Source organism: Delphinus delphis, chromosome 6 (assembly GCF_949987515.2).
Source record: "Delphinus delphis chromosome 6, mDelDel1.2, whole genome shotgun sequence".
In the NCBI taxonomy this organism is placed as follows: domain Eukaryota; kingdom Metazoa; phylum Chordata; class Mammalia; order Artiodactyla; family Delphinidae; genus Delphinus; species Delphinus delphis.
The window spans coordinates 34,276,494-34,293,739 of NC_082688.1; the positions used below are offsets into that span (position 1 = coordinate 34,276,494).

Below are 17,246 nucleotides of genomic sequence, written 5' to 3' on the forward strand. Positions count from 1 at the left end.
ATTCAGTATTATCACTATTTTTTAAATTGAAGTATATTTAACTTACAATATTATATTAGTTTCAGGTGTACAGCATGGTGATTCGGTATTTTTGCAGATTATACTCCATTATAAGTTATTATAAGATAATGGCTAATAAGATAATTCCCTGTGCTATACAGTAAATCCTTGTTGCTTATCTATTTTACACATAATAGTTTGTTAATCCCATGCCCCTAATTTGTCCCTCCCCCTACTCTCTCCCTTTGGGTAACCACAAGTTTGTTTTCTATATCTTTGACTTTGAGCCTGTTTCTCTTTTGCTGATATATTCACGTGTAGTATGTTTTAGATCCCACATATAAATGTGATATTATATAGTACCTGTCTTTGACTTATTTCACTAAGCATAATATTCTCTAGGTCCATCCACATTGCTGTAAATAGCAGAATTTCATTCTTTTTTATGGCTGAGTAATACTTCATTGTATATATATACCATATCATCTTTATCCATTCATCTGTTGATGGGCACTTGGGTTGCTTCTGTGTCTTGCCTATTGTAAATAGTGCTGCTATGAACACTGGGGTGCACGTATCTTTTCAAATTAGTGTTTTTGTTTTTCTTCTGGACATATGCCCAGGAGAGGAGTTGCTGGGTCATATGGTAATTCTATTTTTAGTTTTTTAAGGAATCTTCATACTGTTTTCTATAGTGGCTACACCAATTTACATTCCCATCAACAGTGTACAAGGGTTCCCTTTTCTCCACGTCCTCTCCAACACTGGTTATGTGCTGACTTTTTGACGATAGCCACTCTGACAGGTGTGAGATGGTACATCATTGTAGCTTTGATTTGCATTTCCCTCATGCTTAGTGATGTTGAGCTTTTCATGTGCCTGGGGTCAACTGCATATCCTCTTTGGAAAAATGTCTATTCAGGTCTTCTGTTCACTTTTTTGATTGGGGTGTTTGTTTTTTTGATATTGAACTGTATGAGCTGTTTATATACTTTGGATATTAACTGCTTGTTGGTCACATCATTTGCAAATATTTTCTCCCATTGTGTAGGCTGTCTTTTCGTTTCGTTGCTGTGCAAAAGCTTTTAAGTTTAATTAGGTCCCATTTAAAAATTTTTGCTTTTATTTCTTTTGCCTTAGGAGACAAATCCAAACAAATATTGCTACAATTTATGTCAAAGAGTATTCTGCCTATGTTCTTCTAGGACTTTTAAGGTTTCAGTTCTTACATTTAGTTCTTTAAACCATTTTTAGTTTACTTTTGTATATAGTGTGAGAGAATGTTTTAGTATCTTGTTTTACATGTAGCTGTCCAGTTTTCCCAGCACTAACTTGTTAGAGAGACCATCTTTTCTTCATTGTATATTCTTGCCTCCTTTGTCATAGATTGACCACAGGTGCATGGGTTTATTTCTGGGCTCTCTATTCTGTTCCATTGATCTATGTGTCTGTTTTTGTGCCCATACCATGCTGTTTCTATTACTGTAGCTTTGTAGTATTGTCTGAAGTCTGGGAGGGTTATACTCCAGGTTTGTTCTTTTTTCTCAAGGTTGTTTCAGCAATTCGGGGTCTTTTGTTGTTCTATATGAATTTTAGGATTATTCTAGTTCTGTGAAAAATGTCCTGGCTATTTTGATAGGGACTGTATGAAATCTGTAGATTGCTCTGGGTAGTATGGCCAGTTTAACAGTATTAATTCTTCCAATCCAAGAGCATGGGATATCTTTCCTTCTTTGTATCATCTTCAATTTCCTTCATCAACGTTTTATAGTTTTCAGAGTATAGGTTTTTCACCTCCTTAGCAAAGTTTATTCCTAGGTATTTTATTCTTTTTTATATCATTTTAAATGTGACTGCTTTCTTACTCTTTGATATTTCATTATTAGTGTATAGAAACACAACAGATTTCTGTATATTAATTTCATATCCTGCAACCTTACTAAATTCATTTATTAGCTCTAATAGTTTTGGGGTGGAGACTTTAGGGATTTCTATTTAAAGTATCATGTTATCGGCAAGTAATGACAGTTTTACCTCTTTCTTTCCAATTTGGATACCTTTTATTTCTTTTTCTTCTCTGACTGCTGGTGGCTAGGACTTCCAATATTATGTTAAATAGAAGTGGCATAAGTGGGCATCCTTGCCTTGTTCTTGAATTTAGTGGGAAGGTTTTCACCACTGAGTATGATTTTGGCTGTGGGTTTGTCATAAATGGCCTTTATTATGTTGAGATATATTCCCTCTATACCCACTTTGATGAGAATTTTTATCATGAATGGATATGGAATTTTGTCAAATGCTTTTTCTGTGTCTCTTGAGACGATCATGTGATTCTGATCCTTCCTTTTGTTAATGTGGTATATCACATTGATTTACAAATGTTGAACCATCCCTGTGACCCTGGAATAAATCCAAACTTGATCATGGTGTATGACCCATTTTATATATTGTCAGATTTGGTTTGGTAATATTTTGTTGAGGATTTTTGCATCTATATTCATCAAAGATATTGGCCTGTAATTTTCTATCTCTATAGTATCTCTATCTGGTTTTGGTATCAAGATAATGGTAGCCCCATGGAATGAATGTGGGAGTGTTCCCTCTTCAGTTTTTTGGAATAGTTTGAGAAGGATAGGTATTAGTTCTTCTTATATGTTTGGTAGAATCCCCCTGTGAAGCCATCCAGCCCTGAACTTTGTTTACTTAGAGTTTTTCTATTACAAATTCAATTTCACTTCTAGTGGCCAGTCTGTTTAAATTGTCTGTATGTTCTTATTTCAGTCTTGGCAGGCTGTATGTTTTTAGAATTTGTCCATTTCATTGGCATATAACTGTTCATAGTATTCTCTTATGATTTATTTTTAATATCTCTGTGGTATCAGTTGTTACTTCTCCTCTTTCACTTATTTGAGTCCTCTCTTTTTTCTTTTCTTTCTTTTTTTTTTTTTTTTGCGGTATGCAGGCCTCTCACTGCTGTGGCCTCTCCCGCTGCGGAGCACAGGCTCCAGACACTCAGGCCCAGCGGCCATGGCTCACAGGCCTAGCCACTCCGTGGCACGTGGGATCCTCCCGGACCGGGGCACAAACCCGCGTCCCCTGCATCAGCAGGCAGACTCTCAGACCACTGCGCCACCAGGGAAGCCCTCTCTTTTCTTCTTGGTAAGCCTGGCTAAAGGTTTATCAATTTTTTAATCTTTTTAAAAAAACAGCTCTTGGTCTCATTGATCATTTCTATTGTTTTTATGATCTCTTACTTATTTCTTCTCTGATCTTTATCATTTCATTTTTTCTGCTGACTTTGGGCTTTGTTCTTTTTCTAATTCTTTTAGGTGGTAGGTTAGGTTGTTTGAGATTTTTTCTTGTTTCCTGAAGAAGGACTGTGTTGCTATAAACTTCCCTCTCAGAGCTGCATTTGATGCATCCCAACTTTGGAAAGTTCTATTTCCATTTTCATTTGTCTTTTGAGGTATTCTCTGATTTCCTCTTTTTTTTAAAACTTTTTAAATTTATTTACTTTGTTTATTTTTGGCTGCATTGGGTCTTCATTGCTGTGCGCAGGCTTTCTCTGGTTGTGGCGAGCGGGGGCTACTCTTCATTGTGGGATGTGGGTTTCTCATTGAGGTGTCTTCTCTTGTTGTGGAGCACAGGCTATAGGTGTGTGGGCTTCAGCTGTTGTGGCACGTGGGCTCAGCAGTTGTGGGTTGTGGGCTCTAGAGCACAGGCTCAGTAGTTGTGACGCACAGGCTTAACTGCTCCACAGCATGTGGGATCTTACCGGACCAGGGCTCGAACCCATGTCCCCTGAATTGGCAGGCAGATTCTTAACCACTGTGCCACCAGGGAAGCCCTCTGATTTCCTCTTTGATTTCATCATTGACCAAGGTTTTTTAGCAGCATGTTCTTTAGTCTCCACATGTTTCTTCTTTTCCCATTTTTCTTTCCATAGTTGATTTCTAGTTTCATACCATTGTGGTCAGAAAAAAAATGCTTGATATAATTTCTTCCTCTTAAATTTGTTGAGGCTTGTTTTGTGGCCTAGTATGTGATCTGTCCTGGAGAATGTTCCATGTGCACTTGAAAAGAATGCGTATTCTGCTGTTTTTGGATTTAATGTCCTATAGATAGCTATTAAGTCTAATTGGTCTGTTGTGTTGTTTAAGACCACTGTTACCTATTGATTTTCTGTCTGGATGATCTGTCCATTGATGCCAGTGGGTGTTAAGGTCCCCTACTATTATTGTATCATTATTTTTTATTTTAGCCATTCTGATAGGTGTGTTGTGGTGACACGTCAATGCAGTTTTTAAAAAAAATATTTATTTATTTATTTGGCTGTACCGGGTCTTAGCTGTGGCACACAGGATCTTTGTTGCTGTCTGTGGGAACTTCGTTGCAGCATGTGGGATCTAGTTCTCTGACCAGGGATTGAACTCGGGCCCCCTGCACTGGGAGCACGGAGTCGTAGCCAATGGACCACCAGGGCAGTCCCTGTCAATGTAGGGTTTTTTTTTTTTTTTTTTTCTGTCAATGTAGTTTTAATTTACATTTCCCTAATAGCTAATGAAGTTGAACATATTTTCATGTGTTTTTACATTTAAAGTAATTGTTTTGTTAGGGCTTATGTCTGCACTTTATTATTTGTTTTCTATTTGTTCCCTGTTTCTCATTCTTCTATTTATCTTTTCTTGCACTCTTGTGGGTTAAACATTTTTGAAAATTCCATTCTGATTTACTTATAATGTTTTTTTAGTATATCACTTTGCATAGTTTTCTTATTGGTTGCTTATGCATTTCAATACACATATAACATCACATTCTACTCATCTCAATGTTTTGCCACTTCAAGTGTAAAAACCTTACTTTCATCTAGGTCTCCTTGCCCTCCCTACTTTACAAATACAATTGCTTTAAGTTTTTCTCTACATATGCTAGCACCTCATCAGATGGTGTTATAATTTTTACTTCAAATTAATATGATTTAAGAAACTCATGAGAAGAAGGATAATCCATTTATTTACACTTGTTTTTACCCATTTTGCTCTTTCCTTTCTGAAGTTCCAAGCCATTTTATATTACATCTTTTCTGTTGAGAGAACTTCCTTTAGTCACTCTTTAAGAGTAAGTCAGCTAATGACAAATTCTCTTAGTTTTCTTTCATCTGAGAATGTTTTTATTTCCCTTTCAGTCCTGAATTATACTTTTGCTGGATACAGAATTTGTGGTTGATAGGTTTTTTCCTTTCAGCACTAAAAATGTGCAATTTCCTTCCTTCATGATTCCTCCATGACTGTGAATGAGAAATCCACTGTCATTAAAACTGGTATTCCCCTATGGGTGATGTGTCATTTCTCTCTGGCTGTTTACAAGATTTTTTCTTTGTCTTTAGTTTTCAGAAGTTTCATTATGATGTGCCTTGGTGTGGGATTCTTTGGATTCATCCTGTCTGGGATTTCCTAAGCTTCTTGAACCTGTAGGTTTATGTCCTTAGGCAAATTTGAGAAGTTTTCAGCCATTATGCCTTCAAATACTCCTTCAGTCCCATTCTTTGTTTTGAGGCTCTGATAATACAAATATTAGATCTTTTCTTATTTTCTCCACAGGTCCCTAAGGCTCTGCTAGATGTTTTTTCCCCCCATAGGCCCCTCAGGTTCAGCTAGTTATTTTGTTTTGTTTAAGTCTATTTACTCTGTTGTCCAGATTGGGTAATTTCTATTGTTCTATCTTCAGGTTCACTAATTCTGTGCTCTATCATATTCATTCTGTTATTGAGCTCATACACTGCATTTTTATTTTGGTTGTTTCATTTGGTTCTTTTTTGTATGTTCTCTTTCTTTGGTGAATTTTCTATTTTTTCATTTTTTTCAAAAGTATTTGCAATTGCAAACTGAAGCATTTTTACAACAGCTGCTTTAAAATCGTTGTCAGATAATTCCAACATCTGATTCATCATAATGTTCGTGTCTGTTGGTTATCTTTTCTCAATCAAGTTGTCATTTTCCTGCCTCTTAGTATAAAGATTGACTTTTTTTATTGTAACCTGGACATTTGGACATATGTTAAGACGAATGTCCTATTTTATTTTATTTTATTTTATTTTACATCTTTATTGGAGTATAATTGCTTCACAGTGGTGTGTCAGTTTCTGCCCTACAACAAAGTGAATCAGTTACGAATGTCCTATTTTAGCAGGCAGTTACTCCGTTTAGGTTTATCATATACCTCCTGGCCCACTTTTGTAGGCTGTGGTTCCAATAATAATTTAGTTTTCAGGGCCCTCATGGTGCTATTCTGATCTGGTACAGCAGAATACACTTCCCTGGGCCCCTGCTGCTGGGGAGGAGGGCTGGGAGCACACTAGGCAGCAGGTCAGAGAGCACCACCTTGGGCCTACTCTGTGGGCTGCTTGGTGCTGGCAAGGCCCCCACTCAATCACTGCTAGTGCTACCTGCAGGGATGGAAGGCACTTACCTGGGCCATGCAGTGGCACTAGGTGAGAAGGAGGAGACACCAGGCTATGGGGTGGAGAATGCTCCTCTGGGACCACAATCCAGGATGCCTGGTTTTGCTGTCATTTTATAGATTCAATTCAAAATCTTGAAATTTAGGCCCACAACCAGAGAAGACAATGGTACCTCAGTCACATACTGGACATAACTAGTGCTTTGGGTCAAGATCCAAATTTTAATTATGTATTTTCTAGACCATATCAAAAATTATAATAACTAACCATAAACACCATTAAATATATACCATTATGAAAAATATTTAAGGGTTACTTTATAAAAAATACCAAAATATAAAAAACTAGTACCCTTTTACCTAACTTAACAAAATTAATTATTTCTAAATAGTCTAGTGTAGGGGGAATGCTTGAGGGGAAGGGGACTATCTTTTATACAAAATGGAAGTTTTGAACACTGATTTAAATGAACATGATACAATAAAATTTGTTTTGCAGAGGTACAAACAGGATGGAAGAATGTGATACTGATTCATCAGCAGATGGCAAGCTTTTTCTGTGAAGGGTCTAACAGTACATATTTTAGGCTTTGCTGGCCATATTGTCTCTGCACAACTCTGTAGTTGTGTAAAAGCAACTACAGACAATATATAAATAAAGGAATGTGGCTGTGTTCCAATAAAACTTTATTTACAAAAACAGGCAATGGTCCATAAGTTGTAGTTTGCTCACCTGAGTTACCTCATAAAACCATAAAATTTACAGCCAGAAAGGAACTTTGAGATCACCCAGTTAACATTTTCATTAGTCAAATGAAGATACCACAGCCCCAAAAGTTGAAATAATTTCACTTATTTCACCTGGCTAGTGAATGGCAGCATTCAAACTAAAACTTTAAAGTTGTGTCATTACTTCCAGTCCAGTATTCTGATGCATGGATGTATAATGCTACTGTATAATTAAGGGTATAATTATTGGAACACAGCAGAGTGTACAAATCAATCAGATTTTATTTAAAACTTACAAAATTAATTGTAAGAAAGGTTTTCAGAAAAAGTAAGTTATGCTGAAATAGCATCTTAGATCAATTTGTGAGAGCTTTTAAAATAATTTTTACAAAGAGAGATTACCAATAATGCACAACAAATACAAAATGGAGATATTCAGAGAATGACATTTAGGCAGCCAGGAAAGTGGACTAACTAGTAATGATGCATTTCTTTACTAACATGTGAACTTGTATTACACAAAACAGAAAGTACTTCCTTCTTACCCTGAACACACATGTTTAATATTTATTATCCTAGGTTCACCAAACTTCTCCTTTTAGTCAGACAAAGCACAAATACCTGTTGTTGGTAGACATGGTCACATGCCTCTGCACTGGAACATCTTTGAATACTTCATTTCCAATAGTTGTATGTAATGTGTAAGGTGGCATTTCAGCAACAGATTTAACTCCAAGAGAGTTTCCTTTGTCTCTTAACAGTGTTGGATTAGGTTTTTTGCTGATAGAAAAATCTGAAGAAAATCCTGGTTGTCTGAGGGTTGCTTTTGGTTTTCCTACAAAGTCAGGCATACATAATGGAATCGATTAGCTTCCCAAAACCATGGTTTCATTATGTCACTCCCCTGTCCAGATGTTTTCTGTCGGTCTCTATTCTCAGAACAGTTTGTAAGAATATGAGGAGGTGTCACACCAGTCAGAATGACCATCATCAAAAATCTACAAACAATAAATGCTGGAGAGAATGTGGAGAAAAGGGAACCCTCTTGCACTGTTGGTGGGAATGTAAATTGATACAGCCACTATGGAGAACAGTATGGAGGTTCCTTAAAAAACTAAAAATAGAACTACCATACAACCCAGAAATCCGACAACTGGGAATATACCCTGAGAAAACCATAATTCAAAAAGAGTCATGTACTACAATGTTCATTGCAGCTCTATTTACAGTAGCCAGGACATAGAAGCAACCTAAGTGTCCATTAACAGATGAATGGATAAAGAAGATGTGGCACATATATACAATGGAATATTACTCATTCATAAAAAGAAACAAAACTGAGTTATTTGCAGTGAAGTGGATGGACCTAGAGTCTGTCATACAGAGTGAAGTAAGTCAGAAAGAGAAAAACAAATACAGTATGCTAACACATATATACGGAATCTAAAAAAAAATGGTCATGAAGAACCTAGGAGCAGGACGGGAATAAAGACACAGACATAGAGAATGGACTTGAGGACATGGGGAGGGGGAAGGGTAAGCTGGGACGAAGTGAGAGAGTGGCATGGACATATATACACTACCAAATGTAAAACAGATAGCTAGTGGGAAGTAGCCGCATAGCACAGGGAGATTAGCTTGGTGCTTTGTGACCACCTAGAGGGGTGGGGTAGGGAGGATGGGAGGGAGATGCAAGAGGGAGGAGATAAGGGGATATATGTATATGTATAGCTGATTCACTTTGTTATACAGCAGAAACTAACACACCATTGTAAACCAATTATACTCCAATAAACATGTTAAAAAAATAAATAAATTTTTTTTAAAAATAAGGAATATGAGGAGATGGTCACTAGAGGGTCGGTCAGCAGGGGATGAGTAGATTGGTGTGTATTTAGCAGATGAGGTTCTTCAAAACGTGGCTTCATCTGCTAGGCTAGCCCATTACTTTCCCTCTACTCACCAAGTAACGTGGTGGCAGTCACCTCACATTCTTACAAATGCAGCACACTCAGCCATTATCTCAGTCCTCCCATCTCTTCTCCATCAATTTAAATTCTTCCAACTGTTAGAGGTCTGGGTTCAAGTCTCCCCTTTGCCATGAAGCCCTCCACTGCCATTCTCACAATGATTGCTCCTTTGTCTAAAATGCTCCTTGTGGCATTTAGGCATCAACTCTTTTCTACCATCATTGAACTATTTCTTGAGAATTTAGTTTTAGAAATGATTATAAGCTCCTTGAGATAAATGATCAGTAAACACAGGCTGAGTTGCCTATAATACCTTTATGTACTATATAATTCACGTTTTTCTGAAAATAGAGGATTTATAGTAAAAGACATGATTTCCTAAATAAGACATTAACTTAGAGGTTCTTGGTTCATCCAACATTCTAGATGAGCCTTTCCCCCAAAATAAAGAGTAAAACCACACTTTGCCATAGTAAGTTTAATTAAAATCTATGCTGAGTTATTTCACACTGTATAATTACTTTACTTAATAAGTCATGCTTATCATGTTCACTTAATTTCAAATGGAAATACTAGCTTCAGGACTTCTCCCTTGACATATGAATATTAACAAATAAAGGTGTTTATCACGAATACAAGCAATATTTCCATCTGACAGTATATTCATAGACAGGCTTTAAAATTTTAGCATGTGAAAAGATCTTACCTTCTAGAAAAAATGGCATAGTTTTCTTTACTCTCATCTGACAATTAACTTGCCGACCAGTTTTCCTTTTAGAACTCCTCTGACGAGCCACAAGCTGAGCAATTCTTGCAGTTTCTGTGCAGGCCACGGCATAGCAGGTAATCTAATTATGAGAGGCAAGGCAAGAGGAGAAACATTTCTCAGATTCACTGGTACCTAAAGGCTGATTTTTCAAAGTGCATCTTTGTGTGTTTATATGTCCCAAATCAAGCTGTATGCAAATATTCATGTCTCTCTCTCTTTGATAATGTTAGAGCTAAATTATATTTTCTGCAAGAGAAATCAAGCATAGTCCGGCACACTGAATAATTTCTCCTCAAATTGAAACTTTCACTTATTCCTTAAACAGGTATTTATTAAGCATCTAAAATGTGCTAGGTACTGTAGGATTAACAAATGAACCAAACGAAACCTGTGATTTGCATATATTATCTCATATAATTTGTGAGATATATTTTATTCCCATTTTACACATGGGAAAACAGAGGCTCAGGGAAGTTAAGCAAACTTCTCAAGCCACACAGCTAGGCTATCTCTCTGAATTCAAAGTACACACTTGTAACTGCTATTTGTATTTAGTGGTCTCCCAAAGACCACTAAATCCTAGTCTTGCACTGCAATGGATTAGCTGGGTGACTTGGGGCAATCCAGTTTACTTCTAAAATCTTAGTATTATCAGCTGTAAAACAGGGAAGAGCTTAGATCTGGGGTTTTCAAACTGTTCAATGGAGCCACAGAATTCCATGGAGGTGCCTCAGGACTGTGAGGGCAAGACAGGGTAAGCAGAGGCCTGGACCCTCTGGCACCTACTTAAAATACAGTAGCTCAGTTTTTTATCTTTAAAAAAAAAATGGTGCGATATATAGGATATTTGAAAAAGGATTTGAAAAAAGAATGTAGACTGTTGAGATTAGACTATCTCTAGAGAACCATCTAGTGTTAAAGTCTTTGATTCTAAGTTGAAATCTAGAACAGGAAAGCAGTGAGGCTTTACACCACAAGCCAAAACATGTTCCTATTCTTTGGCCCAGTATTTCCATTCCTGAAAATGTAAGAATATATTTCAAAAGAAGAAAAAGTTACATACCCAAATATGTGCATTAGGGGTTATTTTAATAGTCAAAACCTGGAAACATTAAAAATGTCCAAAATAGGAGAATAAAGAGTTGAGTGAATTACAGCATAGTAAGTATATGAAGCATTACTAAATTATTAATTAATTCATTCAGATATCTGATCATTTATACATTCAACACATATTTATTAAACACCTACTGTTAGGGGTAAAAAAAAAAAAAATCCCTTATCCTCAAGAAACTTATGAAGGAAAGAGAGGCAAAGAGACTAAACAGAAAACATTATGTCATGTGTAATACTGGATGTATTACAAGGGACCAAGCAGACAGAAAGGAGGGCTTAAATCTGTCTGGGAGAACCAGGGTCACTGAAGAAAGTTTTATTATTAATATAATATTTAATTAGTTTATACCTTCTCATTATATAAAATTTATTACAGATTACATGAACCTCTGACCACTCTCCCAATCCTGGGCTCCTTTTCTCCTCTATCCACTGCCTCCCTACCCACCCCCCTCCCAAGAGGACAACTATTATAATTTTTGGTGAGAAATACTCCAGACCTGTTCTACATATTTACATATATAGAAATGTACCCTGAAAAAGGTACTGATTGTGGGGATGGGTGCCTTTCTGTCTTGGATGGTGGTTTGTCCATATCTTTCATACTGTACATTAGGCAGAAACCAAGAAGTGAAACTTTTGGGTCATAGAGTATATGCAGTAAAAAATTCACTTGCTACCACCTAATCGCCCATGTTATATATAAAATATTCTTCAAGAGAAACTAAAGGATTTAAAATTGTAGAATAACATGATCACTGTTACTAAAGTGTGAAGGTGAGGAACAGGCTAGGGACTAAAGACAGGGATAACAGTAGGGAGGACTCTGTAATAACCAAAAGTGATGATCAATCAATTAGAGGCTGAACTAGGATCCAGACAGTAGGAATAGATAGGAGTCAGGTCAAATGATGAGAATTTTAAAGTGTCTACTAGATTCCGTAATCAGGAAGTCATTAGTGACCTAGGCAAAAACAGCAGTAGCAGGTCTATAATGAGTGGGTATGACATTTAGGCAGTTAAGGTCTCCAGTACATTTAGTTTGGACAGTGAGACTGGGTAAAGTTTAACTTGAAAATTTTTAATTTAATATGGTTAAAACCTTATTTTTACAACGGAAAGAATTTGAGGGTAAAACAAAAGACATGAGAATCCTGGCTGTGCTGTGTATGCTGTTCTCTCTATCACTACCAATCTTGGCTAGTGCTTTTCACTTTGACTTCTACCCTAATTATGAGATTGGAAGTGCAAGACAGGCAATTAAGAATTGGTTTGACTCTTCTGAAACACACAATTACCTTCTTACCTCTCCAGATCTACTAGTCTCTATCCTGACAACTGCTGGCACACTTCTCAGATAGGCTTCTAGCGTAGGATAACCAAATTGCTTGAAGGGGATCCAGTCTCCAGTTAAGGATCTGTACTCTCCTTGGAGCCGGGGTAATGCTATTCCGCTCTTATGAGACTGTAGAACAGCTCGTAGCATTTTTGAAACCAGATCTGCTTCCAGCATCTTCACCTATAAGAACACAGTGGAAGGTTACTATAATGATGCATCAGTCTGTGAATTCAAATATATTTTCAGAGTTTACACTTGTTTGAGTATTTCATAAATTGCTATTGAATACTTTCTGTACTATTACAATACAGGGAAATACTGCTATGGTAGAGAAAAGCATGGAATACTATGAGAACATTAGGGAAGTCAGGAAGGCACAAAGACTAGCCCGGGGAAGGACAATATCAGGGAATGTTTCCCAAATGGGAGGAGGCCTGATGGAGTCCTGAAGGACCAGATGCAATCGGCCAGGCAAGGAAGCAAAGGGTGTGTGTGGGTGGGGGTGGGGGATGGGGAGAGGTATCGGCCCCAAGTAGAGGGAACGGAAAATTCAAAAGGCACAGAGGTGAGAGAGAAGCACATGGCTGGTTCTGAGAACCCCAGGCAGTTAAGTGGCTGGACATGAATGAACAAAGGCTCTAAGCTGAGGACTGAAAGATGGGGATGGGAGAGGTGAGAAGAGGCAGACCCAGAAGAGACTACTGGATATGCTAAGATGTTTGCATTTTTGCCAAAAGTAATGTGAGACCTTGGAGGGATTTTAAATAGCAGAATAAAATGATCAGCTCTGCATGTTAAGAAGATCACTCCTCAGTAGCAGGGAAAATAAACTAGAAGGAGAAAGATAAATGAGTTGTAAGAACTGAAGATATGGAAGATCTGAAAACAGGGCCTTGGGAAAAAACAAAAAATCATTATCAGAGGTAATTAGGAAGTGGAATCAACAGGAACTGATTAACTGGTTTGAATTATGAGAGAGGCCCCAGATTTCTAGCTAGAAGCGTGGTGGATAGTAATGGCCCACACTTAGGTGGGGTAGAGGCAGGTTCGCAAGAGAGGAAGGGAGTGAAATCGTTCTGGACATATGGAGGTTGGGATGCTCTTAGGGCAGCCACGTAGTTATATTCATTAGGAACTTAGGTTAGAAATCTGAACTGCTTATAGATTTGTTGGCCTTCAGCATATATGTGGTATCTGGTGTCCAGGGAGTTAAAAATAAGGTTAAAGATGGACTGCTATGGAAGGCTGTCATTTAAGAGATGTGCAGAGGAACAAGAACCTATAAAAGGCTAAGAAAAAGGGACCAGAGAGATAGAAGTAGAAAAGGCAAAGTCACAGTGTCATACAAACAAAAAGAGGAAAAAGCCAAAAAGAATGGCATATTCAAAACTGTCATATGCAATAACAGACAGGTCAAGTGAGAGAAAAAAGAAAAGTGACTAATAAATTTAGGTACCAAAGAAATCCATGGGGACCTTGGCTAAGGATTTTCATTGATCAGTAACAGGGATTTTTCTAGATTAATCACTCATATTTTCTTTGGACTAATGGTAAAGAGAATGAAGATAAATTCAGAGAAGGACATCCAAGCAGCCACGAAAAGTAGATTTAGCCTTTCATTACAGGAAGGAGAAAGGCAAGCCATGGACAACTTGCTAATTTTTCCTTCAACAGTGCTATCCGACAGAACTTTCTTCCCTGGTGATCCAGTGGCTAAGACTCCGCACTCCCAATGCAAGGAGGCTGGGTTCAATCCCTGGTCAGGGAACTAGATTCCACATGCCTCAACTAAGAGTTCTCACGCTGCAACTAAAGATCCTGCATGATGCAACGAAGATCCTGCACGTGACGATGAAGATCCTGCATGCGGCAACTAAGACCCAGTGCATCCAAATAAATAAATATTTTAAAAAAGAACTTTCTGTGATTATAGAAATATTTTATATCTGTGCAGTCCAACATGGTAGCCACTAGCGACATGTGGCTACTGAGCACTTGAAATGTGGCATGACTAAGGAACTGAAATTTTAATTTAAATTAAATAGGGCAAGTGGATACTATATCGGACTTCACAGAATTCTAGACAATCTTGCTCTTTCTCTGGTTTAGAAACATAAAGGAAGAACAGCATACAGTTTTAGCAATTTCTGCATTTGTCCATTTAAAAAAGGAGACAAAATAGCTCATTTGCAGGTGCTCTTGATTATAAATATAATACTCAAAAGATGGCAAAGTTTAAATGGTAAATAACCTAAGTATGCATTTTGTACTTGGCTCTACTAAACATTAACTCTTCAAATTGTCACCACTAGCACCAATGGCATTTAATTAATACTATTAATTAAACAGTAAATTAATTAAACAGTAAATAGTCTAGGAAAGTCCTATACTAGGTCTATATTCTCACTCTCTCTATAGACAGAAAGACATACACACAAATATATGTATATATACACATATATTTATATTAAAATATATGTTTATATTAAAATCTTCATTTAGGTATAATTTACATAAAATAAAATACTTATGTGTAGTGTTTATTGAGTTTTGAAAGCACATATATACTATGTAATCATCACCACAATCAAGATCTAGACAGCACCAAAAATGTGGGGTGTACAATATATGTAAAAGTAAAATGTACAACCACAACAGCACAAAGAATGAGTGAAAGGAACTGGAAGTATACTATTGGAAGGTTCTTATACTATACATACAGTAATATAATATTATTTCAAAGAGGAATGCAATAAAGAGATATGTAGTAAAACTTACGACAGCCACTAAAATTTTTTAAGAGGCATAACTAATAAGCCAGTAGTAGTACAGGTAAAACAAAATAGAAATTCAATAAAAAACTAGGTAGAAGTTAAAAAAAAAAAAAGTAGGAAAAAAGAGAAAACAGAAACAAAAAGAACAGAAAAGGCAAACAGAAAACATCTAACAAAGTGATAGATTTAAAGTCAACCACACCAGCAGAAGCAAGAAGAACTACAATCCTGCAGCCTGTGGAACAAAAACCACATTCACAGAAAGATAGACAAGATGAAAAGGCAGAGGGCTATGTACCAGATGAAGGAACAAGATAAAACCCCAGAAAAACAATTAAATGAAGTGGAGATAGGAAACCTTCCAGAAAAAGAACGCAGAATGATGATAGTGAAGATGATCCAGAACCTCAGAAAAAGAATGGAGGCAAAGATCGAGAAGATGCAAGAAATGTTTAACAAAGACCTAGAAGAATTAAAGAACAAACAAACAGAGATGAACAATACAATAACTGAAATGAAAACTACACTAGAAGAAATCAATAGCAGAATAACTGAGGCAGAAGAACGGATAAGTGAACTGGAAGACAGAATGGTGGAATTCACTGCTGCAGAACAGAATAAAGAAAAAAGAATGAAAAGAAATGAAGACAGCCTAAGAGACCTCTGGGACAACATTAAACACAACAACATTCGCATTATAGGGGTCCCAGAAGGAGAAGAGAGATAGAAAGGACCCAAGAAAATATTTGAAGAGATTATAGTTGAAAATTTCCCTAACATGGGAAAGGAAATAGCTACCCAAGTCCAGGAAGCACAGCGAGTCCTATACAGGATAAACCCAAGGAGAAACAGGTCGAGACACATAGTAATCAAATTGGCAAAAATTAAAGACAAAGAAAAATTATTGAAAGCAGCAAGGGAAAAATGATAAATAACATACAAGGGAACTCCCATAAGGTTAACAGCTGATTTCTCAGCAGAAACTCTACAAGCCAGAAGGGAGTGGCATGATATACTTAAAGTGATGAAAGGGAAGAAACTACAACCAAGATTACTCTACCCAGCAAGGATCTCATTCAGATTCGATGGAGAAATCAAAAGCTTTACAGACAAGCAAAAGCTAAGAGAATTCAGCACCACCAAACCAGCTCTGCAACAAATGCTAAAGGAACTTCTCTAAGTGGGAAACACAAGAGGAGAAAATGACCTACATAAACAAACCCAAAACAATTAAGAAAATGGTCATAGGAACATACATACCGATAATTACCTGAAGCGTGAATGGATTAAATGCTCCAACCAAAGACACAGGCTTGCTGAATGGATACAAAACCAAGACCCATATATATGCTGTCTACAAGAGACCCACTTCAGACCTAGGGACACATACAGACTGAAAGTGAGGGGATGGAAAAAGATATTGCATGCAAATGGAAATCAAAAGAAAGCTGGAGTAGCAATACTCATATCAGATAAAATAGACTTTAAAATAAAGACTGTTACAAGAGACAAGGAAGGACACTACATAATGATCAAGGGATCAATCCAAGAAAAAGATATAACAACTATAAATAGGCACCCAACATAGGAGCACCTCAATATATAAGGCAACTGCTAACAGCTCCAAAAGAGGAAATTGACAGTAACACAATAATAGTGGGGGACTTTAACACCTCACTTACACCAATGCACAGATCTTCCAAAATGAAAATAAATAAAGAAACAGAATCTTTAAATGACACAATAGACCAGAGAGATTTAATTGATATTTATAGGACATTCCATCCAAAAACAGCAGATTACACTTTCTTCTCAAGTGCGCACGGAACATTCTCCAGGATAGATCACATCTTGGGTCACAAATCAAATCTCAGTAAATTTAAGAAAACTGAAATCACATCAAGCATCTTTTCTGATCACAACGCTATGAGATTAGAAATGAATTACAGAGAAAAAAACGTAAAAAACACAAACACATGGAGGCTAAATAATACGTTACTAAATAACCAAGAGATCACTGAAGAAATCAAAAAGGAAATCAAAAAATACCTAAAGACAAATGACAATGAAAACACGATGATCCAAAACCT

The 17,246-nt window shown here is 36.8% G+C and overlaps 1 protein-coding gene across 2 annotated transcripts in view; it reads right to left on the minus strand.

Annotated features, from left to right (window-relative positions):
* Nucleotides 1-17,246, minus strand: part of TDRD7 (tudor domain containing 7) — an 89,154-nt gene that overhangs the window by 54,456 nt on the left and 17,452 nt on the right. For both annotated transcript variants that reach the window (XM_060014466.1, XM_060014467.1), the window contains 3 exons: nt 12,350-12,562; nt 9,865-10,006; nt 7,810-8,023 (listed from right to left, as the gene is read on the minus strand). In XM_060014466.1, coding sequence (XP_059870449.1) covers nt 7,810-8,023; nt 9,865-10,006; nt 12,350-12,556 — 563 coding nt within the window. In that variant the 5' untranslated portion in view covers nt 12,557-12,562. The remainder of the gene's footprint in view (nt 1-7,809; nt 8,024-9,864; nt 10,007-12,349; nt 12,563-17,246) is intronic.